We start from the raw sequence: 26927 nt of genomic DNA, 5'->3' as shown, positions 1-26927 counted from the left end.
TACAAAAATTTAACCTATGGGGAAATCCACATTTAGTCTGGTTTTAATCAAGCACATTCCTTACTCTAGAAAGACTTTTTAAATGAAATCTTGGATGAGATGCTAGAGAGAAAAAGGGGAGGTATCAAAATACTTCACCCACACTGAGTTCAAGCATTTCATTAGTGAAAGGATCTCATCTATTTCATATCTCCTTTGTGTTGCAATGAGGCAGTAGAGAAGGTAATAGAAACTAAGAGTGAATCCTGAAAACCTTTTGAATTACACTGAATTCTATTTGAAGTATATTGTCCTTTGGAAGTATTTTTAGAAATTAGCCCCCTCCTACTCAGTATTTGGGCAAAGGTAATCAATGCTGTTGAGCAGATCAGCTGAGACAATAATATCAGCATAGCACTGCTGTGGTGTCTTGCTGTCTCATTAAAGGACTTGGCTTGTTAGATGCCATTTAGTAAAAATTTATAAATTATTAAATGAATAATTGGCAACTGAGTGATTATCTTGACATTAATTAATATGGGTCTAAAGCATCATGCAAGCTCTAGTAACAAAAGCCGAAATATCAAATTAGGTAACAATTGTAAGTAGTATTTTTTCCTTTAGAAAATATAGCTGAAGATATCACAGGGATGTATAGAACTATTTCAGATGTTTAAGAACGGTCTTTGTTTTAAAATGTACCTGTAAATTTTACACCTTCCTTAAATATCTATCAGATTGGGGTGGGGTGTTAATTCTATTTATATAATATTAAAAAAAATAATAATTCTATGAAGATTGATGAAATTCAATTATTTCCAAGAACACAGATAGAGCACTGCAAGAGATAATGCAAATTAATTTGTCAAAAACAGCTGCCCCGTAATATGATGCTGAGTTTTTCTACCTTTTACATGCTAAAGAATTGTTAATGTTACTCTTAGGCAAATTTTAAAAGAAGAGAGAAAATGGAATATTCCTTTCATACTGATACAGTCCTTAATAGAAATGGCATTAGACTTTAGATTCAGCATTTATGGCCCAAAGGGCAAACACCAACAACAGTAGAAATCATTAATAAACATATTCATTCCTTTATGACCCAGCTCCAGCCACTCCCAAATGGATTCCAAACAGCACTGCCCTAAGCAGCTGTTACCAGGGCTTAACAAATCATAAAATTAAACCAAATCTTATCTACAAGCTCAATTGAACAGGGAGCCCTCACGAAAATCTGTGAAGCCATAAGACCTCACAAGTCTAAGATGTTCAGAAGAAAAGCCTTTTTTTTGCAAATCCACTAAACTGCATTCAGTTAAGCACTTGAAATTCCCAGCCATATTTTAATTTACTGGTCAGCATCTTTAGCCAGAAAATACACACCTGCTCTGGCCAAATGCAAACACATAATTTTTTCCCCAATTAAAACAACTCTTAAGAAGTGAGCTATTTGAATTAAAACAACATTGAATTTTAACATTTTGTCTCTAAGTATTATCAGCAGGTCTGGATCTCTTGGATCTTAGTGAACCTGTCTCACAAACCCAAAATAAAGCAAAGAAATCAGAGAATCCTTCAAGAAGTGAATGCTTAAAAGCTTCAACCCACAGAAAGAAGACAGAGAATCCTGACCTGATCAGTGTGGATTCTGAGCAGAAAGTCCAGGCTGTCAGAGTTGCAGACAAGTCTTCTCTAGATTTAGGTAAGAGTGTAGCTCTTTTATCAGTGCTCCATAGCCCTGCTTAGCACAAGTTTCTCCTGGCTACTATCACAAAATGATGAGCAACACCAGAATTTTTGCTGCACTTCATTTCAGCAGTGTAACCTTTGTTCCCCATTATAAACTACTTTAAATCTTAAACACTGTGAACACATTTTACGTTTTGCCTTTGCTATTATACCTATTAAGTTGTCACTAAGTGTGCTAATAAAGTTTTGAAATTTCTTTGGAAAAAGGAATGTAGTCAGGGTGTGTAAAATGGTAGAAAAATCTGTAGGGATGTGATGAGAGATGGGTAAAGCACAGAAATGACAGGCAGCCTATACTGATGTCTTTTTCAGAACTGCAGGTGTCAGAAAGGCACATCTATATTTGTAAATACTGCTTTATCTATTCATACTAGAAAAAAAAATCCATTCTTGACAAGAGAGATATATTTATACAGACTGAAAAAAAGTCCCCAAAACAACTCAATATCCTGCCAAGCCTGATCAATTGACAAGCTTTGGAAAAGGTGAATTTGATTTAGTTCCATCCAAACTAAATTACTTGCAGTGCAACTGAGAAATTTGCAAGGTAAATGTAATTTATACCAAGGCAGCAAATTTTCCATTCATCACCACAGAAATTCTTTTAGGGACCTATATCTTCAAACAGGAGCTGAACATCTGCTCATTGCAAAGTGAGTCTGACACAACTGAATAATATCAGTTGCCTACACAATCATTTTTACATGTTAGTCTCCAAAAGAAGCTTCATTTTTACAATTTGTCTAAATTACATATAAATCACCATACAAATCACTGATTTTAAGTCAAGTTACACTGACATTCTGACCATGAATACTAACAGATTTAGAAAAACATTGTGAATTTCCAAATATTTTTACATCATATCAACTAGAAAGGTGCATGATATTGCTGTATGTTGGACCTTTATTAAAATATAAGCTTTATTTTGGTGGCATTATTTTCTCTACAACACACATTTAACAGAGGAGATAAAATTGGCAGAAATAGTTTCTTTAAAAGATTCATATTTTTCTATTCTTTATTTTTCAGTTGATATTCAGACACAGATAGAGAAATGGGATGATGTCAGTTTTCATGGAGATAGGAGTACCAAGGTTCACCCTTCTGCAGAGAGAACATCATCATCATCCAGAGCTCCATCAAAAGAGATTTTATGGTACAACTTTTTGCTTTCCTTAAAAAAAAAAATTCCAGCCCAGCTTTCTTAATCCACAGAAATGCTTGCTTGATAACAAATCATATTATTAAATATGTTATGATGACATTAAATATGTGCAAGCACATATTTTGGACAATGTATCATAAGCAAGTTTACTGTAAAATGCCATTTTGCCAGCAATTTTTAATCATGTGGAAAGTAGCAAATATTTAATAAATGGAGGTGAGAATTCTACAGGGAAATGTAGTGAAAACCTTTATTTTGGTGATTGATTTTTAGACACATACTGAGGCACAGTCTTGGGTCTTTGTCTAGCCTCAGTTTCCCTGTCTATGAAATGCAACAATGATAACACAAAGAAGGGTCCAGGCACTTTTGATAACTTCAAGTTAAACAATTCAGTTGAAAGAAATAACCTAATTCATCACTGTGTGCTTTAAAGACATAGGACAGTGTCCTGGTGCTGAGTGTGTAAATGCATTATTTCTAGGTCCACAGAAAACAGATCACAGTCTGAGCTCACTAATGTCAAGAGTGCCTTGGACTCTGATTCAGCATCAGAATTAGAACTTGCACCTGCAATACAGGTAAGAGGATTTGGTAGATTCATTAACAATAAAAAGACAAGAAGGAACTTCCCACTGGCTAGCTCCAATTCTGAGAGAATTATTTCAGGGGTATTTTCAGGATCATCATGGAAAATATCTGCACACGCCTCTGAAATGAATAGGTTCTGATATTAACTGTCAGCATCTGAAACTTTCAGAGTTTAATACTGCAGTGAACTGTGACCTTTCTGTACACAGGAAAAACTTCAAACTACAGCTTACAGCCCCATCTTTTTTCACTTCCTCCAGTTCTCAAATTCAGACTTCTAGTGGTTCCCTTCCCATGTTAAATATCTGTCCTTTAGGCCTCTTGGTCAGGCAGGAATCCCCAGAATTGGGAAATTGCTAAGGAAAGCAGGAAGCAATCATTACACCAATGTTCATTAGCAGTTTATCTCCACAGGTGGGGGAGCAGTGTGGTCACAGGACTTTTTCCTGCTGGAAAAGGAACTCTAATACGGAGGGCTCTGGGCTAAAGGTTTGTAGATTTGCCCAATTCCACTGTTGTATTGTGTCTTGGACAGGTCTTGTTGGATATGATTGCTGAGGGTTGCATGTATGTCTGCACATACAGGTACAAATATTTTTATATGTATTCCAATAGGGCAGTTTGTTCACACACCTTCTTTGCTGCTTCTTGCTTTTTAACCAAAATATTTCAGCCATTGTCACTGAAAGGGAGAAGAGAGAGTTTTCTGGTGGATTAACTTCCAGTTGAAAATAATTTTCTCACCTTCCACAGCTATTTTTAGGCTTGGACTTCAAAAACTTTCTGTCAGATTGAAAATCTGGAAATTAGTGAAAAATAATAGTCTCATTTGAAAATGGAAAAATGAGACATTACTCGCCAAATGTGTATCCTGAGATTATGCAACGTTTTCTTTTTTTTGCAGAGAATAGAAACAGAACCCAGTTATCAGATCCATTTTGGAGTTTTTCTTAGGAAAAGAGTATCTTTTACTTCCCTGCAATCTCTGCATTACAAACAGGGGGATTTTCCCTCTGGAAAGCCTCACACTAGCTGTAATGCATGATATCTTTCCTTTCTCTACAATAGATTTGTACATCTTAGCAATGGAAAAGATCTATTACACAGAGCCATCCACTTGAAATGGATGGTGTGTTCTCATGTGCTTGGTCCAGCTCATATTGCAGCACCTCTGACCCTCTTTTAGGAAGCTGTTCCTCAGCCCAATAGATCTAAATTCCAGGACATTGTGCAAAACCAAGATGTGTGTAAGTCAGGTAGACAGTCACAGGATTCAAATGCTGTGGCTTTCTATAAAATCAATTACAAATGCAGTCTATCTCTACTTTTTATGATCTACTTCCTTTTTATCTTCCACTGCAGAAGCAAAAATCCACATTTTTCACTCAGTTTAAGTTCAGTCAGTTGAGGCTCCATAACGTTTTGTAAAATGATTGATACTTCAAAATAAAAAACGTGAAGTTGAATAAGCCAACTTGAAAAAAAAGCAGGAACTAAATTTCTTATCTGTTGTCTTGGTCCATTTCATGTTTTGTTTTGGTTTGTCGTTACCTGCTTGTTTCAAACTTGTGTACATTTGAGCAACAAAATGTTAAACTGGTAATTATTAATGCAGAGAAAATGAAGTGAGAATGTGTTTTTATTCTAGGTAGGTTAATCAGAAATGTGGTTTTGTTCACTGCCTGCTTCATCCTGCTCGTACTTGGACTGTCAGAGTTGTCAGCTCCCAACTCACAGGCTCATCTGTCTTGACCGAGTTCTTAATCTGTTTGCAGAAGAAATCACGTTAGGGCTTTTATCAAAGCATATGTTTCCCATACTTTGTCCTCTATAGGTCTTGTCTGTCTCATTTAAGGGTAACCTTTCCAAATGCAACATATTCTGCCATACCCTAAAGATTTCATCTTGTCAAACTTGCTGCAGTTTTCCATCAGCAGTTTCCCAATCACCTCATCACTCATCTTTGACAAGTTAGATTTAGCTCCTCAAAGTGAAATGCTAAGAAACTAGGTCATATTTTCATTAAAATTATGCAATCTTCTTAACAAAATCCTTTGTTGACCAGCACTTGTGCCAATACAAAATCCAAAAGACAAGCTTTGAACTAAGAAGGGAGAAAAGTGTTTGAAGGCTGTAATGGGCAGTGGTCACTGGTGGCTGTCTTGCTTCTCAGCATTTACTCATATCATGTTTTACAGATTATTAACCCTTAAACTGCATTGGCCTAAAGTAGCTTTGTTCTTTCTTTTATCTGCCATTCTGAAAAGTTCCTTGTTATGCTTTTATTTGTACTGAGATATCCTAGAGTGTTTGGGGGAGGTGGAGAGGGATTTTGAAGGTTTATTTTTAATCTTAAAATTACAAACTGCAGAGGGAGATAATATGTTCCTTTGTTTATGCATAGGGTCTGCTCATATTTTAACTCTTTAACTATTTTCCTGGATATTTTAAATATTTCATTGCTCACACAGAGCATACAAAACCCCTAACATACTAAAAATCTGTACCTAATTCTAATATGTCAATGCTCTTAGACAAAGATATAGTGCAAACCATGTAAAACTTAGAAATCTACAGTTGGATGCAACAATATTTAGAATGTGAAATTAATTCCCCACTTCTCCCAAATATCTACAGAAAAACTAATGGCCCTAACTTTCCTTGGACGTGCCACTTACTCTAAGGAAGTGAAGAGTTTCGAGGGACAGATTTATCTCATTATTTGAAGACTTGATCAAAAGTCAATAGTGTAATTTAAGTATCTCACCAACACCTAAGGTTCAGCAGCACATGAGGGGAATACTAGTGCAGCAAAGTGTATGCAAATGCATTGGAATGGAAGGTTTTGTCCCTGAACATAGAAGCCATGATCAGCTACAGCACCTCCATTGTAGAGAGGTGAGAATATCAAATATATTCTCAGCACAATGTGCAGTGCTCAGCCTTGGACACAGCTGCAGGCTCAACCCCATCCCCTGCTGCAGCTGTGCAGTTCTCCAGTCCTGGCATTCCATTCCCATCCTCCTGGAATGAAAAAAGCAGCGAATTTGGGGCTTTTCCTGCGGCTCTTCATTTCTGGGTGTCACAACCCACAGCAGGACTCTGCATTGCCCTTTGCAATAGCAGCTTACGTGGCTTTTGTTAATGACCTTTTTTCCCCTCCTGCTGTTCATTTAATGGAGGAGGAATTCTGTTTCTGTGGGATGGTGTGGGGACAGAGTCCATACTCTGCCATGTGGCAGGGGAGGGAACCTCTGTGCTTCTTGTCCTCTTCCCCCTCAGCTCTGTGCTGCCCCTGGAAGCTCACTCTGCCCTGCTGCAGCACAGCTCAGTCTGAGCATCCTCATTTACAGGATTGTCCTTGACCTAAGGAACAGCAGTCACTGGAAACAAATGGGTAAAAAGCAGAAGTAATCAAACAGTTTGCAGGAGCCAACTCATAAATAATGAAAAGGCCAGGAACATAATTAGAGCCTATCAACAGAGTCCTGTGTCAAGAAAAACAAATTTAATTCTTTGATCAGATTACAGGTCAAATTGATAAATGTTGATGTGTGATAGTCTACAAGAGTTTTGAATTAATATGTCATATTCTGGTTGTAAAATTGGACAACACAATGTGAATAAAGCAGTTGTTAAGCAGATTAAAACTGGCCAACCTGAGGTCTTAGGAGCAGTAGATATTTACTGGGAATTTTGCAGTCACATAGAGATTGTTCTGAGATTCCAAACAGAAACAATGTTCTTCTGTTTTATTGATCTGAAAATAAACACGAAAGCCAATTCCTCAGAAAATTTCCATATGATGCAACAGTGGAATCAAAAAAAAAGAAAATAAGAGATGTGTTAAAGGAGCTGGTGATCAAGGCATCTGCATAAATATGTATTGCAATACAGTCCCTTGGAAAATCACACATTTCAGAGCAAGAATGCAGGCTCTACTTACAGCACTATGAGTGCTCCCTGTGCAGTACTGGGGGAAAGAGGAGTGTGTAGAAACAAATAATTAGTGAGAGACAGGAGATCACCTGATTTCTGCATGGAGAAGCTGCAGGATATGTGCTGGAATAAAGGGTTCATTTTGCTTGTCTGTATGGCTATAAAAATTAAGAGGCAGAGTAAAAGTGACACAAAAAGGTTAAAATCTGAATGTTTCATATTGATAATATTTAATATTGTGATGCTTTTATATCATTAAACATCTTTATATCATTAAAACCTGATTAAAATCATCAGTATCTTCCTATAGAGAAAGTAAGGAGTATTAAAAAGTATGGGGAAAAAAAAGAAGTAATAGAGGAAAACTGAAATTAAAATGAATAAAAGAAACAAGGAGGACAGTTAAACGAATTGCAAAGAAAGTGGTGACATTAAGTCTCTTGATAACTTCAAATTAAACCCAAGCAGCTTCCTCAAAGATATTCATTCCAGACAACCTCAGTTCATTCTCTGAAGAATGTCATTTTGGTTCCATGGGTGTTGAGTGACAAATGCCATCATGTGATACACAGACAAATGAAGGATCTGAACCAGTTATCTCTTCTGCCCTAAATTCTATTAATCAGTAAAGGGGCTGCTTTATCTATAGGGCTGGGTTTTGGTTTGTTTTCAATGACAACCTGAAATCTCCTCCTGGTCTCACCAAAGGAAAATATTATTTTCCAAACATGGTCTAGAGGCACAAGATGTGAAAGAAGAAATATATCCTCAGTGTAGACATTCCTTCACTCTCTGAGTTTCCTGTCAGAGCAAAGTCCAGAGGCCAGCACAGGGGAACACACACAGTGCCACCATCACCACCGGCTGCTCACAGAAATTGTGTTGTATCACTGTTCTCTTACCTGATGTGTTTCATCCACTCAATGTGCATTTCACTCATCACTCTCTAACTGAGAGACCAAAGCCTCAGGAACAAACAGAATACCTAGGGCTCATTTGACAAATGAATGTCATCTTTCTGGGAAAAAGCCATGTGTGTACAACCAGAGAAATGTGTTTGACCATACATTACACATGACATATATGAGAGCTCAGAAACCTGTCAGATGTTCCATCCCAGCAGTGCCCATTCCAGCATTTGCAGAGACAGCCCAATGAGTCTGATGTGATCAAAATTAGCCTTTTAGCAGTGTGGTTCACAGAAATTGAATATTACAAGTACAGTCATCAGAAATATAATCAGGGAAATTAATGCAATTGGAAGAACAGGCACACAAGTGGCTAATGAGTTTAACCTCTTGACAAACACTAGGGAAGGGATTAGCAGTCAGAGCTTTGTTTAGCAAGATTAGGCCACTTTGTGCTTTTTCTGCCATCCTTAAATATGGCTTAGTTTTGTATAGTGCTATTTGAAAAAAAAAAAAAAAAAAAAAAAAAGCAAAAAACAAACAAAAACCATTGTTCTTAGGAAAGAACAGGGGAAAAGTTATTATGTGCTTCCAATGGGATTGGCCAATTGTATGGTATGTAAGAAAAATGCTGATTGTAAAAAGGATTTGCCCTTCCAATGGAATCCTGGGCAAACCTGGCTCTCCAATGTGCTCCCAAAAAAATCTGAAAGAAAACTACAAAATGTGCAGGGGGAAAAAAAGTGTTTTTTCCTGGTTCATGGTCAGTGGAATGCATTTCCACAGACACAATGCAAAAGGAACAAGGAAGGCAAAAGTCTTACACTAAATAGTCAGCTCTGTCTTTTTATAGTCCAACCCTTGCATTGCCTTTTCTCAGATGTCTCTTTATCTTTCACACATTTTGAGCAAAAGAAAAATCTGGAAAAGATAAATTACTCTGCTTCCCATGAGAAGTGGTCTCTGCTACAGTGTAAGAGAATTCAGAGGAATTCATGCAGGGAACCAAGCAGTTTTCCCCAAGAAAAAGGCCATTTGGGGATCTAGACAATTAAGGAAATAACTCAGAAGTGTGACAGAGTCTATCATCCCTTTCTGATTTATTCTTTTATTTTTTAGGCACGGTCAAGTAAGGAGCAGCGTTGGGGAACACCCCTTCTCTCCAGAAATCACTCCTTGGAGGAGGAATTTGAAAGAGCAAAGGCTGCTGTTGAGGTAATATTTCATTTACTGTTTTCATTTTCAGCTTATGTTCTATAGATTTCTTTTTTATCTTGCAGCACAGGAAGAAGAGAAAGTTGGAATTGGATTATTTAAAGCAGAGAAAAGATTCATGCAGAGCAATTCATGCAGCTATTAATTTTAAGTAGCAGCTTGTCTCTTTAAAACAAAAGGAAATCCAAAACCCTTAGAAATAAAAAAACATTAGAGAGAACCAAGTTTTTAAGACGGATTTTTAATGTTAGAGCAAATGGGTAAATGCCCAAAAATGTATCTAATTCCAAACCACAGGTAAAGGAAGGGAAACATTTCTCCCCAGCAACTGTGTGCCATAAGTTCCTTAAGCCAAAGTCTCCACTGCAAAACCAGAGCACAGAATCCCTGAACAGCACAATTACCTGGTACAAAGCAGAGCTGTACATAAGCACCAATCATGCATCATTTTCACATTTTTGCAACTAGTGGCAGAATGCTAAACACAGGAGTATTCTTGTTTCCTAGTGAATCTATTTGGGTTGAGAAGATAAATGTATTTGGATAGCTCTGCTTTGTATTTCTGGGGTTTTTTTTTCACTAACTTCTACATTTCCAACATCTAAAACATCTCTTGAGTGTTGTCCTATACCACTAGTCCAAACTGATCCTAACTAGACACAAAGTAGAATACAGGTTTTTAGCAGAACTCAACAAAAAATTAGATATAAGTATTGGCCTGGAGCATCATTATCTTCTCAGGGGTTCCATGGGCAACCTTCAAAATCCCATTGCCACAAAGAGCCAAGACAGCTCCATTACAGCAAGGACAGAATTTCAGGCTAAATTATGTAACAGCCTCTGAAATGAGTTCTTAGGGTACAGAAGATGAAGCTGTGAAACCAGTTCCTCACAACTGGTTATTTTTAGCATGGACTGCAGGCTCATTAGTCTTCAAACCATCTAGAACACTTTAAGGATGTTTGAGTTTAGATTTAAATTTTAGTCATGTATTTTAATACTCCTCTAACTCAAGTTTTATACCATTCTTATTCCAGTGTTGACAATTGAACTATTCTAGATTAATATTGGCTGATGAGAAAGAAAACTATACCTAAATCTGATACTGGCTTCTAGCTAAAAAGAGAATTTCTTGTTGAAGTAATTAAGCTGATTTGTAGGTTTTATCATGATATGCTATGGTAAGATGCAGGGTTCCTACCATAATTTCTTGGGATTTTATTGCACACACAAAAAATCTGGTCTCAGCATACAAGGCTGAAATGGACACAACGAGTAAATTATCTCTTTCATAAACTAAGCACAGAAAGCATTTTTTCTTTCCAGATCAAATAAACTCATCATCAACAACTGCTGGTCAGGCACAGAAGATGTTTTTGATGTCACACATCATACACATTCACTCCTGGCAGGCAAGGAGGGAACTTGCTTTCAAATTGCCACTGCTTAAGATGCTTTAGATGTTCCTGCTTGCACTGAGGCTGATCCTCGGGGTGGGACCTGTGAAGGCAGCACAGAGAATCTGATGCTGAACATCCCAGTACTAGTGGTTAAGCAAATGATGTCAGCACTCCTGCAATTGCTAGGAACTTGTGTGATGGAGAGTTTCCAGACACTCAGCAGGAAGAAAAATTAGTTGAGTCCAACAACAGATGACAAGCCATTGTTGAATGTCTTTGCAGAGTAAAGCAAGGAGGAGAATGTATTGTTAAAAAACATTTTTAAAAAACCACCCTGCAGACTAAGAGGTCATTCTGAGGCAACAGAGACAGGTTGTTAAAATTCTTTAAAGTAGTCTCAAAAATAGCTGTTAAAAAGAATCAAATTAAATGTTTCCCCAACTGTAGCTGGCAGCCTTAAGTTATTCTTTCTGCTTAAAATAGAACCTTGGACCAGGCATTTAAAATGTAAAGGAAAGGATTCTTCAAGACCTTATAGAGCAGTTGTTTCCATTTGCATATGAAAAGAGCTGAATTTTCATCCTAGCTAAAATGAAGTGGTAAGAAAGCTGGAGTGATTGAAATAAATTGGAACCCATCTCTGAAAGATTAGTGCTTTCTTAAGCAGAGAATAGATACAGGTCAAAAATTCATTTTTTAGGCTTTGGATGTTTCTGCAATATTCTTCAACTGGGAAAGCTCCAAGTGAAAAGATTAGCCAGAAAACTGATCAAGAAAAGGAAGTAAATCTCAGGTTCTTTGTGGCCTAGTTCGAAAGGAATTAATTAACAGTTCAGTAAATGAAGACACCAAACTTCATCCTCCACCCAGTATTCACTTGAGAGATTTGGGAATGGTTTTAAGATGTCAAACTTTGAGATTAATGAAGATTTGTGAGGTAATTCTTTCTTAAGAAGGTTTAAAGATGTCTATGCCATTGGGGAATCTTTTAAGAATAAAGTGGTGAGTAAAACAGCTTTTTCATGAGAGGGTCCAGATCCTCTTGCAGTGTTTGGCTGCTTGCAGACCTGGCTTCCCTTTATGTTATTCTAAAAATTGAGTTTGATTTTTGCCTCACGATTCTTTGCCTCTATAATTTCCAAGTTCCATAAGAACTATATTTTAACACAATCTTTCTAATAATTAGCTCTGTTTCACAAAAATAGGGTATTTTTGAATTTTTAAAAAGTGCCAAGATGGGGATTCAGATTTATTCTGTACTTCTATTCCATTAAAGCAATTGTTTTATCAATCACCATCCTACTGGTGATGAGTTAGAATAAATAAAAATAAAAGCAAGAAGGTGCAAAAACTTCCAACTGAGAAGTCTCAGAGATGGGAAAAAAAAAAAAGCTGCTTTGTTATTTTCTTATTCCACATTTCTCTGATTAAACTGCAGATGCCACACTGTTTTGTGAGCTTATGCATAAGAAATTTTGAGCTGTCCTTCCCAGCATCATTTTATTTACAACACAATGTCACATGAACCATCTGCTGTATAATGTACTACTTTAAAGCATCAGAGCACATTACAGCTAAATTATGTGACAATAGGAGGAAAAAGATGGGATTAATTTGTTCTAGCCCAGGAAAACATATTCCAGGACCATCAGCTTTGTAGTTCCCATGAGTACTGGTTGGAGTCCTTTCTGTACCTCCAATATTCCTGTCTCACTATTTAGACATTTCTTTGGATGGACCTAAAACTGGTTAAACCATATTTTAAATTAGGAACTAGGAACTTGAGTCATTCACATGCATTTTATTTGATACTCTTGCAAAACACAGTGGGAATCTTTGCCTTGATAAACATATTTATGTCTAAACCTTAGCAAAATTTGCAGATTTTGTTTCAAGAAGATATCAGCTAAGGAAATCTTACCTAGTTAAGCACACAATTTAACTTACTGTGTTTCTCATATCAGAGAGTATGGTAAGGCAGTAATTCAGAGAACAATGACAGAACCTCTCTTATGCATTGGTCAATTAGGAATATTGCAAACTACTTTTTGACAAAACAGGACAGGCAAAATTCTAAAAGTTATGACAACAGGTAAATTTATAAATACATCCCCTGCCCCCTTTCATTGGATTGCAAGAAATAAAGAGCCTGGAAATATTTTGCCTCCCATTTGTTTAACTGCTTCAGCATATTTTTAAATACTAAGAGTAAAAATAGCCTTTTTGACAAAATGCAGAATTTTCTGCTTGGAAGCAGTCAGATGGTATGAACATTTTTCCTGGTTGTCATTCCTCTTAACTGCAGCTGATCTGAGAATGTGTTAAATGTGTTCAACTGGTCTGAAAACTTTTGGTTGGTGCAAAGTATTTCACCAGCCTTAAGGTGGCAAAAACATTGAAATGAGGTTAATTGGCATTGGTGGTGTAGCAAATAGAGCTAAAATTAGATCTAGGAGCCTTGATCCAAAGCCAAAGCTTTAGAAAGGCTCAATATTAATTTAACCCTCCTGCCACTGAAGTCAATGAAAAAATTGCTGCTAATGGCAGTTGAAATAGACTTAGGTCTTCAGCAAAGACTGCAATATTTGCAATATTAAACTGTGTGTGATATTTACAATTCTCTTCCTCCAGGACACTGAGCTGCTGGCTGTTGGTGTTGGGTCAGTGTCTGGCCCAGGTGCTCAGAGCAGATTTGCTGTAGCAGTTTCAGAGCCCCTTGTGCTGAATGTCCTCAGAATGCTGCAGCCTGGCCCAAACCAGCAAATATTTCCTTATCATTGCAAAATGACTGCTGGTCCTGTGCCCAAGCAGTGTAGGATGAGCTGAGAGAGGTTATAGCAAAGCTGGTCTTCTCCTCATTGCATTTTCCCTCCTCCTTTGGCTCTCTGTAGATGGAAATCAGTGTGGCTACTTGAGTGCACAGTAATTCACTGGCTTTTTATGTGCAGTGTAAACACAGTGAACTTCTGTGAGAATTATAAATATATCATTAAACAGCAGAATTTGAATTCAATACCTAAATCCACTTATACTTTTGCTTACTATATGCAGAAATATGATTTGATGTTTCCATACCATTGATTCATAAGGAATGTTTGTGAAAAAATGCAAGCAAAAATCCTAATATAAATATCATATATACATATATATATATATATTTCTATAAATTAATCTGGCTAAATCAAACCATTAATAATTCATTTTCAGTAGTTTTATTAATTTCAATCTGAAGGAAAGGGACATTTCCATTTTTTTACCTCATGCTGAATCTCAAAATTACTGCTAGTTAAAATATGATCACATAATTTTCATTTCAGGGCAGTGCAGATTTGTGCTGAATGAGAAGTGGTTGATGGAGGCATCTGTTGAACAGGATCTTTTTAGGGATTCAATTGTCTCTGGTCATGGTTGATAAGAGTTAAAGAGGGAGTGATCTGATTCATTATCCCAGTCTTTTCAACTCCTAAATGGGTATTTCAGTACAATCTCACAACTCTTTAGAGGAATTTATTTTCTTCAAGTCAGGAATGAGACTGAATTCTGAAGTGGTGTAACAGGGTAGTCAGGGGCAGTTCACTTCCATTACCTGGAGTGAAACCTCCTCTCCATGAGTGAATGATTCCCAATTTATTTCCTTTTCCACAAAGGAACATAGCAGATTCTTTCACAGATCTAGTAATTGCATGACTCAGACAATCCTGTATTGAAGACTCAATTCAGACCATCCTGAATTTCTTCTGAGTGGAAGACAGAATCCTTTCCTTTTCCCCAGCACCTAGGGAGGATTGCAGCAAGTCATGCAATCACAGTCTAAGCTCTGTTTTTCCAATCATGCCTGGCTGTGCAGCTGTACCAAAGTCATCAGCTTTGGAACAAAGATTCACACAAAACTATCCAGACCAGTTCATAAAACCTTCAATTAATTTTGATTAGCACCTCACTCTCAAATGGTTCTGTCTAAATCTCAATAGATTTATTTGTGCTGTTGTCTTTGACATAAATAGGGTGAGAAACTGTGCCCTCAGTGCTGGAGAATTTTGGAAAGGTTTTAGTGCTCTGTAAATATTCTGCTGTGGATCTCCTTTTTGGAGACCCATGAGTAATGTCTGGAGGCTGAAAAAGTAGCACCTTAATTTGGATTCTCCCCTTCTCTAATTCTGTTTCTATTTCTTGGCATCATTTTCTAGTGGCCACAGTTGTTCCCTCCTTCTGGTCGTTGCTAATCTCATTCTTTGTCCTAATTCTCATCTGTTTTTCATAATTTCTCTTTCCCTTGTATGTGCATTTTTCCCTCATCTTTGAGCTGAATATTAATCTTACTGTATGATTTTATAATCTCTTGTAGATTTCTCTCACCAGCAGAATATACAATGCAGTATTGAGATTTCTCCACTATGTCAAAAAGCCTAATTTGTATTACATCCCTTATTCAAACACTTTCTGTCTAAGCTTTGGCATTTCTCTTTCTCATAGCTGAAAATTATGCTGAATATACCAAAGCAAGCAATGCTTGCTCTCTTTCAGAATGTTTTATCTATTGTTATACTTTTGCATATATACTAAGTTGATTTTTCTTTTTTTTTTCCCCTTTATTTTCTTTGTCCAGGGACTTGGAGCATTTATTGCCTTCAAATTTTATGTAACAATTTGCTGTTAACATCAATAAGATGCAGTGTAAGCTGCTGCAAATCCTGCTTCAAACAGGACATACGCTGCCTCTGAGATAAAGAGTTTTCTGTTGACAAAATGCATTCCAATAAAAGAGATGAAATTTAATTATATGGAATTCCAAACAGGAGCTGTAGAATTTCAGTCCATGTGACTATTAATAGAACTAATACTGCTCAGCAAAACTGACACTCAGCACACTGGTAGAAAGAAATTCAAATTTTAAAAAACCCAACAAAGCTTTATTTTAAAGTTATGTTGTTCCTTTCCTCTTTTCTTCCTTTTCTTCTAGTCTGACACAGAGTTTTGGGATAAAATGCAAGCAGAATGGGAAGAAATGGCTCGCAGAAATTGGATTTCAGAGAACCAGGAAGCACCAGGGCAAGTAACCATCTCAACCATTGAGAAGGTAACACCAAGTTTTTTATTGCTGTACATCCCCCTGTGCAAATTTGAGATGAGCCTCAGCTCTTCCAGGGAACCCAGGGAAACTCCTTGGATATGGAAATTAATTTTACCCCAAAGAGCTCAACCTCTTCAATTGTCTGTGGGTGGGGCAGATTTGGAAGAGCTTTGCCACAGTGAGAATATGTTTAGACTTGCACATAGCCTAAATTCAGCTGAACAGATCACAAAGCAACTGATGGATTTATGGGCACTTCTGAAGACAAGCACTTAAGGAAAAGAAACAAATAAATATCCTGTTGAAGATAGAAATTGTGGACATTTCAGCTCTTTTCTTCCTTCCTTCCACTCCATATTTTAATTTGATTTCTGTTATGTAGCTGATATTACCACACACCCTTTGCACTGCAGTGACAAGAGAAAAAGGCAAAACATAAAGGCATACTAACATAAGCAGGTGCTTGCTGCACTGCTCTGTATCTGGAAGGTTAATTGAAGATTGCAGGATTTTAACTGAGCAGTCAGGATGTTATGCAGGGAGTTCAGCTGCTTGGTGTGTGTTCTTTACCATGACCTTGCATGTCCTGGGCTCAGAAGTTCAGTTCTGCTCCTACTCAGGCACTGTGAGTTGTTGACATTATCTTTGATGGAGAGCCCAGCGTAAGCACCTGTCAGTAGAACTTCAGAGCTAGAGTCAAAATAAAGACAGCAGAAACATAAATGCCCGGTGATGTGACTTTTCACACTTTTTGTCATTGAAATTCCGCGGGGCAGCTCGTGCCATTTCCACGGAACAAAGGTTGTTTACACCCAGCAGGAAGATGGTGAGTCATTGCATTTTTTAGACTCGTCATTCCCTGCAAGTTGTCATTCATCGCAGGCCCATTATCTCTCTTCTCCAGGGTTATTATTTCCACACCGACAATCCCTTCAAAGACTGGCCTGGTGCTTTTGAGGAAGGACTGAAGAAAATGAAAGAAGGTGACCTGCCTGTTACAATTTTATACCTGGAGGCTGCAATTCTCCAGGAGCCCAACGATGCCGAGGTATTCACTGCTGTGCCTTCCCTGGCAAAAGAAAAGGGAGCATGGAGTGCTGGAATGGTTTCTGGGCTCAAACCTTGCAGTCATGACTGACTGAAACATTGCATTCTAAGGGTTAGGAATTAGTGTGTGCTTTTAAATAGATATCAATGAGTTCTTCATAGGATGAGAATCTGGTTTTGAAATATTGTTTGAAATATTTCAAACAGTCTCTTCGTATCATGATGCTTTCAAACTATCTTGTAAACACTGCTATCAAAAAGATTAATATTTTTGATTTAACAAGACTTGAAAAATTTTATAAAGTTATATAAATTTCTTTAATACTGCTGTTTTCAACTAGTCTATATTTAAAGTCTGTTTTGTGTGAAATGTTAAAAATATTTATACTGTACCTAGGGCTCTTTGAATCTACTGCTACATGAAATTAAACAGTATACTTCAAAAAAGCAGAGAATCCCAAGTTCCCTATAAACCCCCAACATCTATAATACACAATCAAATAATTATTCTTCTCTATTTTCCATAAAATTGTAGCAAAATTTAAAATGCACAGTAACTCAAATTTAAGAAATCAGCATGTTATTATAAACTGACAGAATACCCATGCATTCATTGTCTGTAAATGTTTATTAAGCCCAAAGATATTCAGAAGTGCATTGATTGGGACTGTTGTTGTGCACACTGTAGAGAAATCTGTGGTTAGTGCTGGACATTGCTGCTTTTCCTCACCCCTGTGTTTAACAGTGATATTGGTTGTAGCTCTGTTTGCAGTTGGATGTATTTAACAAAGTCAATTATTATTATTTTTGCAGGCCTGGCAGTTCCTAGGTATAACACAGGCAGAAAATGAAAATGAGCAGGCAGCCATCGTGGCCCTCCAAAGGTAGAGGAAAATCTGGGGTTTGATGGATGTTGGGTTATGGAGACCTGGGGATGTTTAATGTCATTCCCATCTTGGGATGTTATTGATTTAACAGAGTAAAGCATTGACACAGATATAGAAATTCCCAGTGACTTCAGAGGGATAACTGATGATTAATATTTCTCTTTTATTAAATAAGTAGAATATTTCTTGGAGTACATTTGTTACAATTTAAGTACATGCACAAAAGAGAAGTTACATGGCCTAATAAATATGAGTTAGGCATGATGCAAATAAAGTGCCTTTTTTACATTCCAGCCACTTGGACTATTTTCTGTAGTCTGTCTTTAATTAAGAGGTTTTCTTAATTGGAGTGAGCTCCTTTCAGTTGCTGAATGCTGAATTGCCAGCATTTTTAGGTTGGTGGAGATGTGAAGATCACAGAATTCTTGTACATAAAATGTGAGCTCCAAAATATGGTCATTATTATTGTTATTATCTTTCTGTAATGGGATTTTATGTTTCCATTTGGAGCAATATTCAATTACATCAGCACTGATAACCATGAAGTTATTTCACCTAATGATACTCACACTTATTTATATGTCCCTTATTAGCTTACCTGGATAGAAATCCAAGGGGCTGCCTGATGTAGGAGCTTGTTCATCCCCAGCTTTCAAAAGAGCAACAGTGATGATTGTGATTTTCTTCACATGGATTATTTTGGACACAATTCAAGCATTATGCTTGGCTGCAGAATTATCTCAATATATTTTTTATTTTCTGCCTAGGTGCTTGGAACTGCAGCCAAACAACTTGAAAGCTCTGATGGCCTTGGCTGTGAGTTACACAAACACTGGCCATCAACAAGAAGCCTATCAATCCCTGAGAAACTGGATAAAGCAAAATCCAAAATACAAGTATATAGTGAGAAGCAAAAAAGGGTCCCCAGCACTTACCAGGAGGATGTCTAAGACAGCAGATGAAAGGTAAATGCAGTGGAAACCCTCTTGGTGGAAATACTAAAGGATATCCCCAGAGCTGATATGTCCCCTTGTTCTATAGAAGTCCAGCCTGCTCCCTATGATGGAAGAACATGATTCTAATAGCAGGAGAGGGAAACCAACAGAGAACATTTGATTTAAAGACTGAAGGCTTTATACTTTACACCATCCCTGGAAGCCATTTGATTTACCTTCAGCTCTCTTAAATAACATAAAAGTCATGATTTGGCAGCCCTTCATCGTGATTTCATGAGGACAATAAACAAGTAGCTCTGGACTGTGAGATGCATAATAAAGTCATTAAAGGCATAAACATGATTTAGAGAACCAAACCACTCAAGCTATTTCACTGCTTGTCATTTTGAAGACAGGCCTTATGTTTTACCCTCATCACTTACAAGTCCTGGTTGACAAGATAATTTCATATGAGCAAAAATAAAATATGCAAGTTCTGCTTAATTGCTAAGTGTGTTATTCTACTTTGGCTTCATCCTGCTGACATCTGGTGCTGTTAGTGCAAAGGTTTTAAGAAGCTCCAGTGGACACAGAAGTCATGTTTTGGCATCTTTCTCCAAGGATCTTGGCAGGCCCCTTACCTATTCCTTATAAAAATACTACTATTTTGCCAGTAAAGAACTGTTTTATGTCTGAGAAACTCATCTAATTTGAATAGTTTCAATAAACCTTCATGTCATTCCACTTGGGTCCACATCTGTCCTTCAACCTTATTTCATAGATTAACTTTTTTATTTCAAGAAGTTTTATTTTATTTTCTTTCTTTAATTTTGTGAGTTTACAACAGCACCCTGAAGTAAACCTTTGCCACAATGAGAAACCCCATTCACAAATTTGAGGAGTATAAATCCACTACAAAGAATTTCATTTCAGCCTATGCAATCAACATTGAAATATTTGTAAATATCTATATGATGGATCTTTAAGTTATTTTTCTCCTTTGTCTAGCTCATTACTTGAAGAAGTAAAGGATTTATACCTGGAGGCTGCTCACCAGAATGGTGATATGATAGACCCTGATCTGCAGACAGGACTTGGGGTCCTTTTTCACCTGAATGGAGAATTCAACAGAGCAATAGATGCATTTAGTGCTGCTTTAACTGTTCGACCAGAGGTACATTTTATACTTTCACATTTTTAAAAATTTAGCTTTACAGGCCAATTCTTTTTCCCTGTCTGGATCAGGCTATTATTAATGACATGTCACTTCTGCCATTAAAATTTTAAGACCCAGAATAGAAATGTTAATTACAAGACAGCCCTGTATAGAAGCAGATTTATGCATGTCCAATTCCTACCTGTGTGCTGATTAATGGTATTAATATACAAAGTTGCCTTTGATCACGATCAGAACCTCACAATCCTTGTCAATTAAGATACAACGCTATTATTTTCAGCAGTCTCCCTTCCTTTGCAAGCAAAGATGGGAGAGTTTGTCTGTTTTTTGACACCTACAGTAGAAATCTGCTTTTCTCACCAGGACTACACGTTATGGAACCGCCTTGGGGCGACCTTGGCCAACGGGGATCGCAGTGAGGAAGCTGTGGAGGCTTACACACGAGCTCTGGAAATACAGCCTGGCTTCATCAGGTCCAGATACAACCTGGGGATAAGCTGCATCAACCTAGGGGCATACAGGTGAGCATGAGAAATGTGTGAACAAAAAGTCAGGCATCACAACTGCCAAGTGAAGATTCATTTTTAAGCTGGAGGTATCCAAGAAAAAATAGTCAGAATATTGCTGTGTAATCTCAGCTATTGTGAAATGTGATCATAACTTTTTACAAAGGACTAAAAAGCATTTTTTTAGCTCTAAGTGCAAGTACTCATAATCAGTGGGATTGTTCTTGCACTTAAAATAGTCCTGCTCTTAAGAGCTTTTGTAAAAGAAAATGTAAGAGCCTGTCTTTAAAAGGGTGACTTGAGCTAAACTACTTCAAGTAGTTCATGCCATTAAAAAAATCCTTCAGGAATGAAGGTGGTCTTCCAGGGTCCCAGCTGTCAGGTACAGACAGAACCCCCAAATGTTTGGGTAGACTGAGTTTTCTGTTACTCTAAGCCACACTCTCCTGCTTGATGAAAATCCAGCAAGAACAACACAAAGGGGCTGATGAATTAAATTGTAAAATAAGCTATTTAAGCCTGGCATGGAACTTTAGAAAGTTTCCCTCTAGTTGTTAAGCAAACTATGTTGCTTGTTTCTTTTTTTTTTCTTCTTCCCTACAGAGAGGCTGTCAGCAATTTCCTCACTGCTCTCAGTTTGCAAAGAAAAAGCAGAAATCAACAGCAGGTTCCCCACCCTGCTCTATCAGGCAATATTTGGGCAGCACTTCGGATTGCCCTGTCTATGATGGACCAGCCAGAACTGTTTCAAGCTGCCAACGTGGGTGATCTAGACATTCTCTTAAGAGCTTTTAATCTAGAGCCGTAATAAAAAGGATTCAAAAATTGATTAAAGTGTAATAGGAAACAGAGAACTTTTTTATTACTCATTCCCAAATGACCACATTTTCCAAAAGATCATGACTGTAGATCAGTAGGGGAATTCCTTCAGACATTATTCATAAAGGAAAAGTTCAAAAGCACAAAAATGGTGTGAATAAATTCAAACTCAAAGGGTTGAAATGAGCTGTGGCTAATCGGACAAAGCCCTGAACTAGATGAAATAGCAATTTCTGAAGAATTTTCATCCCATGCAAGCTATATCTCTCTATATACATACAGCTGTAAAAAGAAAAGTATCTTAAGAAGAAACCTAGATAATGGTGATTGCAAGTTATTGCACATTAGAATGGCAAGCAGTGCATCCAAGGAACCTGCTTAGTAGCTCATTGCACTATGCTGACACCACTTTGCCCCACAGTGGGGATTCCTTATCCTTTGGTTTCTTTGATGAAAAATCTTCTCAAGGTCCATTTTTAACACAGCTCTAAAAATATATGCATGTAAAAAGGATGTGTTTTGCTTTTAATATATTTATTAGCTGGCAATCAGTTTTTTGCTTCCAAAGGTACCTGGATTAATTTGGGCCTGGTTGTGCAGGCTCATTGTGCAATGTCAAGAGGACCACAGTCCATGGAGGGCTATGGGTTGAGGCCAGGTACCTTTGGGGAAGCCAAGTGTTGCCAGCAGAAGAGGCAATTTGCACTGGAATTGTTACTGTTCAAACCAGCTGTCCTTGATCTGGGGCAGTCTGAAGGAGCTTGTGGCAGGGTCTGCAACTTTCTGTGTACTTATGCACTTTAATCCTTCTTTTTGTAAAATAGTGCTATGCTTTTATTTTAGTCATCAACAATGGAATGTACAGGATGGCCTTGTTGGCAGAGAGAACCAAATGTAATTTCCTGAAATGTAATGAGAGGGTTTTCAATATTCTTATGTTTAAAAATGCAAATACAGTATAAACTGCATTAACTAGAAAGATTATTATATGCATCCATCAGGTACTACACATATACATGCATGTGCATGCACACACATGTTGTATGCAAATGATGTCATTTCAGAACATAAGGAGCTACAGATCTTCATTGCAAATGAAGAAAAATATTTGTAGGAGTTGCTGCCTGCAGACCATGCTCAAGGGAAAACTTTCCCTAAAGAAACTGGTCCATATAATGCTTGTAGGATTGAGACCAAGCCTTGATCCTGCTTGTTATGGCAAACAGCAGCAAAAGTCTCCACGACCTCCAGAGAAAATGATAACAGAGAAGATCCTTAGACAATTCCACTATGTGTAGCTGCTTAGAAATGTGTATATAAACACACTGTCTTCATTTTCCCTAGCTGCATGAATGGGGAGCAGGGTTGGGGCAGAACCAATCCCTGATGAATGGATTGATTCAGCTACAATCAAACACATTTAGCTCAGGGTGAATGCGTCAATCAAAGAAGGAAGAGAGATTTTTAGGAGGTGATTTTCAGTTGCTGATATTTTAAATATTTTTCTTGAATAATGAAAGATAAGGAGTTTTAATTAGATGTGTTGATCTGTGGTCAGGAATTCAATGTGCAGAGCAGCTACTGGAATAGTTAAAGTGGGGCAAATATCACATTTCCTATAAACAACATTAGAAGAAAAATCCAGCTCAGAGGGATAAAAAAAGAAACCCAACTGCACAGATCACAGAGAAAGATGCTCTGTGGGAGTTGGACAGTTTCACCAGTACAAACCTAAAGCTTCTTGCAGCTGTCTGTTATTTTGAGCCACCACTTAAAGGAAAATTCCATGTAAGACAGTGTAATCACTGCATCTAATCACCATATATAGGTTGTTAAATAAAAATAATTGTCATTAGAAAAATAAAAGGCTTACACTTCTCACTTTCTCTCACTGAATAGAGATGCCAAAACAGCTACAGAAATTTTTTTAAGAGTGCTTTATTAATTCATTGTTTACACATATATTCCTATTTATCTATCAGGTGTTTCATAACTGATTCCTGCAGCTTTCTCTAAGGATGGGGCTGCCTGGGAATGTCACTGGAGCTAAGTGGGCTGCTGTATGCATATCTGCTGACAACAGTTTGCTCTTTTGCTTTGACAGCGATGTGTGATGACAGCTCTTTATTGATAAGGCAGAGCAGAAGGTGCAGTGCAATTGAATCTAGGAAGTGATAAGAGAGAAGGGAGGCATATTTGAGAAGAGGCTGTAAAGCAAAGGCATATGTGCTTAGATTTTGCTTGATGCCCTGCCATCACACAAGTTCTTCTAGAATATCCTTTGTGCTGTTGTGTTGGATAACCAGTGCTTACCCAGAGGAATAAGCTGTTCAGGGACTTAATTTTTTTATCTTTGAAATTAACAAAAAAAAAAAAAAAAAGCACTTCTCAGAGTCAGAATGACAAGGGGTATTTGATTTTCATGGCAGTTCACTGAACATCTCCTCCAGCCTGTGGATGAGTAACACAGAAATCATTAGGGAAACCTTATGCAAGTCCAAACCTCTCCAAAAAGAACAGACTAAGTAGGTAGCTCATTTATCCTGGGATGCACTGCTCAAAACTTCGTTAATGTGCTGATCTATGTCCACACCCATGGGACTGGCATGAGCTGTGTGTGTAACCCTGAGAGAATTCACCAGAGAAATCCCAGGGGAGGCTCAGCCCCCAGCCCATCTCAGCTCTGCTGTACAGGACATGGGCTACAAAGCCTGTCCCAAGAGGACAGCCTTGGAGATTACCCCAGCTGTCCTCTCCTGTTGTAGGTAGCCTGTGGCCACTCAGGCTTGTGCCACTGACAGAGGCATTGGGAAAAACTAAGGCAGGGCAGTGACAGGGGACAGGGGCACATCTCACACAGCTCTGGACTGGTCAGTGTGGGAGAGTGGCTGGAGACTGAACTCACTCACTCTAACAGGTCAGGCCCAGCAGCTCTAGGGACTTCTGGGCACTTCCTTAGGATCCTGGGCTTTATCATTCTCCTTTAGCTCCCTCTGCCAAGCACTGCCAGTGCAGCAGACAGGATTAGATACAGCTTTGAGCTGACCTCCTCTTGGCATTCCTTAAATATCCAGGACAAGTTTGTATATTTGCCTGAAGCAGCAAGAGGAAACATGTGAGAAAACTGCAGCGTATTAACAACCTGAACAGAAAATTCATCTACTTGTGCTTCTAACCAAGCATGAGGTGGAATAAATAAGGCGGGTGCTGAACAGTAGCAGATTGAGCCTGAGAGTGAGAGACAGCAAATCTGGGTCCTGTTCTCAGCCTCCCTGGGAGCTCGACCAAGCCAAAGCCTCCTGCCATCCTGACTTGCCCAGGTGTGCAGGGAAGGAGGATGGGGAGCAGCATTCCTTGTGCCACCTGGGAGCAGGAGACTAGCACTGTCTCATGCTGCAGGGGCGAGGTCGCATCTCTCTGGGGTGGCAGGTGACACAAACACATGGTTGCTCAGGTCTAGGGAAGCAATTTCACATACAGACTACTGATTTCAGCAGAAGAGAGACTCAGACATTTCAGGATGCTGTAGAGCACCTATGAGGTGAGGCCCAGAGTGCTGCAATGGTGTATCACCATGTCCCACCTCTGTTTCCCTTTCTTGTTACTCCTCTCTTTTTCCAGAGGTGATTTATCACTGCCAAGTAATTGATTCCAAGTTTTTGAATAATTTTTTTTATATTTCATGCAATTTTAAAAAAACCACATTTTCCTAGCCCCAGCTTGGGACTCTCCTTGTCCTCTGCAAAGCTTTAGGAATAGTTATGACCTAGAAGCCTGATCCATCAAGCTGCTGAACCCTGTAGGCTGGAGTCTCACAAGAGTGCTCAGCACTTTGCATGACCAGTTCATATGCAGGTATTACCAGGAGAGGGATGGCTCTGGGACCACTGCACGTGCTGAACAGGCACTGGAATCCCAGTTTAGGGAATGAGGCTTTGCCATGAAGGCAAAAGGCTCATTTCTGGCTGACCTCTTTAAACTGGAATGACCAGAGGAGCCTTGTGGCCACAGACTGGTTTATGTCAGCTTGAAGAACTCATTTGACTTTTAGGCACACACATAAACATATCTGTATCTACTGGCATTTTCTTATGATCTGATAAATCACAGCACCTGTAAAAATATGGAGGGGGTGTTTCAAATGACACAAAACCTCATGTGACAATATTGCATGCAACTACATTAACCAGTAACCACTATGCAAGATTAACCCCAAGCATGCAGCAATGCTACCTGAGCATGTGTTTAGAGAATGCATGCAGAAGGCTCACACATAGGGTATTCTTAAACTATTGATTAGTATCATCTGTGGAACATTTTACAACTCCTTTGCATCTGCCAGACTCAAATTTAAGTTGTTCATATTATCTGGAACAGGCTAGACCAAATGCAGAGCCCTTTTAAAATCCCATCCTTAAAATTCACCTTGTGTTTTGGGTTTCATGTTTGCTCCAAGTGCTTGATTAATAACAGGCATCTGTATAACAGCTTTTGCAGACATGTTTTAGTACCCTCTCAAGAACTAAAAAGCTAATCTGCACAGCTTTCTCAGTGAGGCTGGGTTGTTTGGATTTTCACATTCTCATCTCTAGTCTAAACCACAGAACAGCCAGATATCCCAGAGCAAGGCTCTCCATGGCAGAAATAACAACTGCTGTCCTTTCTGGCACAGCCAGAGCCCGAGGCCTAAATCATTGTCTGTTGGAGCCAGTGAGAAATGGAGCAAAGCATAAATTGGTTGTAGGTCTCTTTTGCCCAAACATGCATCTGCAAAACAAGACATTATTCATTATTTTCGCATGAATTACCTGCACAGTTGAAAAAAACGTGATTTCTGGTCACCAGTGTTGTCAGCTTAGCAGTCTGTACAGTGAATTTATGTAATAAATGTTAATAATATACCAAGTATTCACAAAAATGGTAAGACCAAATGCACTGCACGTTGTGAAAAAAAAAATGGTGGATATGCAATACAGTATTATCTACTATTCAAACATTACCTAGGCTAGAATCAGATTCCTTCATTATGGTTCTGCTGATTTTTGGACTGGTAGATAAATCAGAGAACAGGAGGGCCATGCATGAAGACATCACTGACACTTTGAACAAACGTAGGCAAAATGAAAACCAGAAGTGTCAGAAAATCCATGGAAAGTTTCAGAGCCTCAGCCCAGAAAGTAACAGGCATCAGGCAAGGTAAAGAGACAGAAGGAATCTAAATTTTCCTAAAATATGCTGTAACTTTACAAATGCTTGCAGTGTGACAGCCCATTGAGCAAGCTTGCATGGTCAAGACTTGATGTGCTTTGATCTCTTTTCCCCTTCTACATTTACAGAATGCCATCAACATTGGCTAAACTTTAATTTAAACAGCCTTTTTAATATCAGTAAGCTATTGTAAATTCAGGAAAATAAAAAAAAAATTTATAAATATATTTTATATATCAGAGTATAAAACATACCTAGAGTAAAATAGAACTATATAGTTTTGAGAGGCATTCTGTGTGGCTTCTTCTATATGCTGTAAACTGTTTGA

At 38.1% G+C, this 26927-nt stretch overlaps 1 protein-coding gene across 2 annotated transcripts in view; it reads left to right on the top strand.

Annotated features, from left to right (window-relative positions):
* PEX5L (peroxisomal biogenesis factor 5 like) overlaps window positions 1-26798 on the top strand; it is a 104013-nt gene extending 77215 nt beyond the window's left edge. For both annotated transcript variants that reach the window (XM_079314652.1, XM_079314653.1), the window contains 12 exons: window positions 1472-1681; window positions 2761-2887; window positions 3381-3477; window positions 3902-3976; window positions 9454-9549; window positions 15910-16026; window positions 16925-17068; window positions 17881-17951; window positions 18722-18919; window positions 19898-20063; window positions 20430-20587; window positions 21176-26798. In XM_079314652.1, the coding sequence (XP_079170778.1) occupies window positions 1472-1681; window positions 2761-2887; window positions 3381-3477; window positions 3902-3976; window positions 9454-9549; window positions 15910-16026; window positions 16925-17068; window positions 17881-17951; window positions 18722-18919; window positions 19898-20063; window positions 20430-20587; window positions 21176-21380 (1664 nt within the window). In that variant the 3' untranslated portion in view covers window positions 21381-26798. The remainder of the gene's footprint in view (window positions 1-1471; window positions 1682-2760; window positions 2888-3380; window positions 3478-3901; window positions 3977-9453; window positions 9550-15909; window positions 16027-16924; window positions 17069-17880; window positions 17952-18721; window positions 18920-19897; window positions 20064-20429; window positions 20588-21175) is intronic.
* The last annotated feature ends 129 nt before the right edge of the window (window positions 26799-26927 follow it).

This window comes from Erithacus rubecula, assembly GCF_903797595.1.
Source record: "Erithacus rubecula genome assembly, chromosome: 11".
Classification (NCBI taxonomy): Eukaryota; Metazoa; Chordata; class Aves; order Passeriformes; family Muscicapidae; genus Erithacus; species Erithacus rubecula.
The sequence above is the reverse complement of the archived record's forward strand: the minus strand, read 5'-3'. Positions and strand labels throughout refer to the sequence as shown.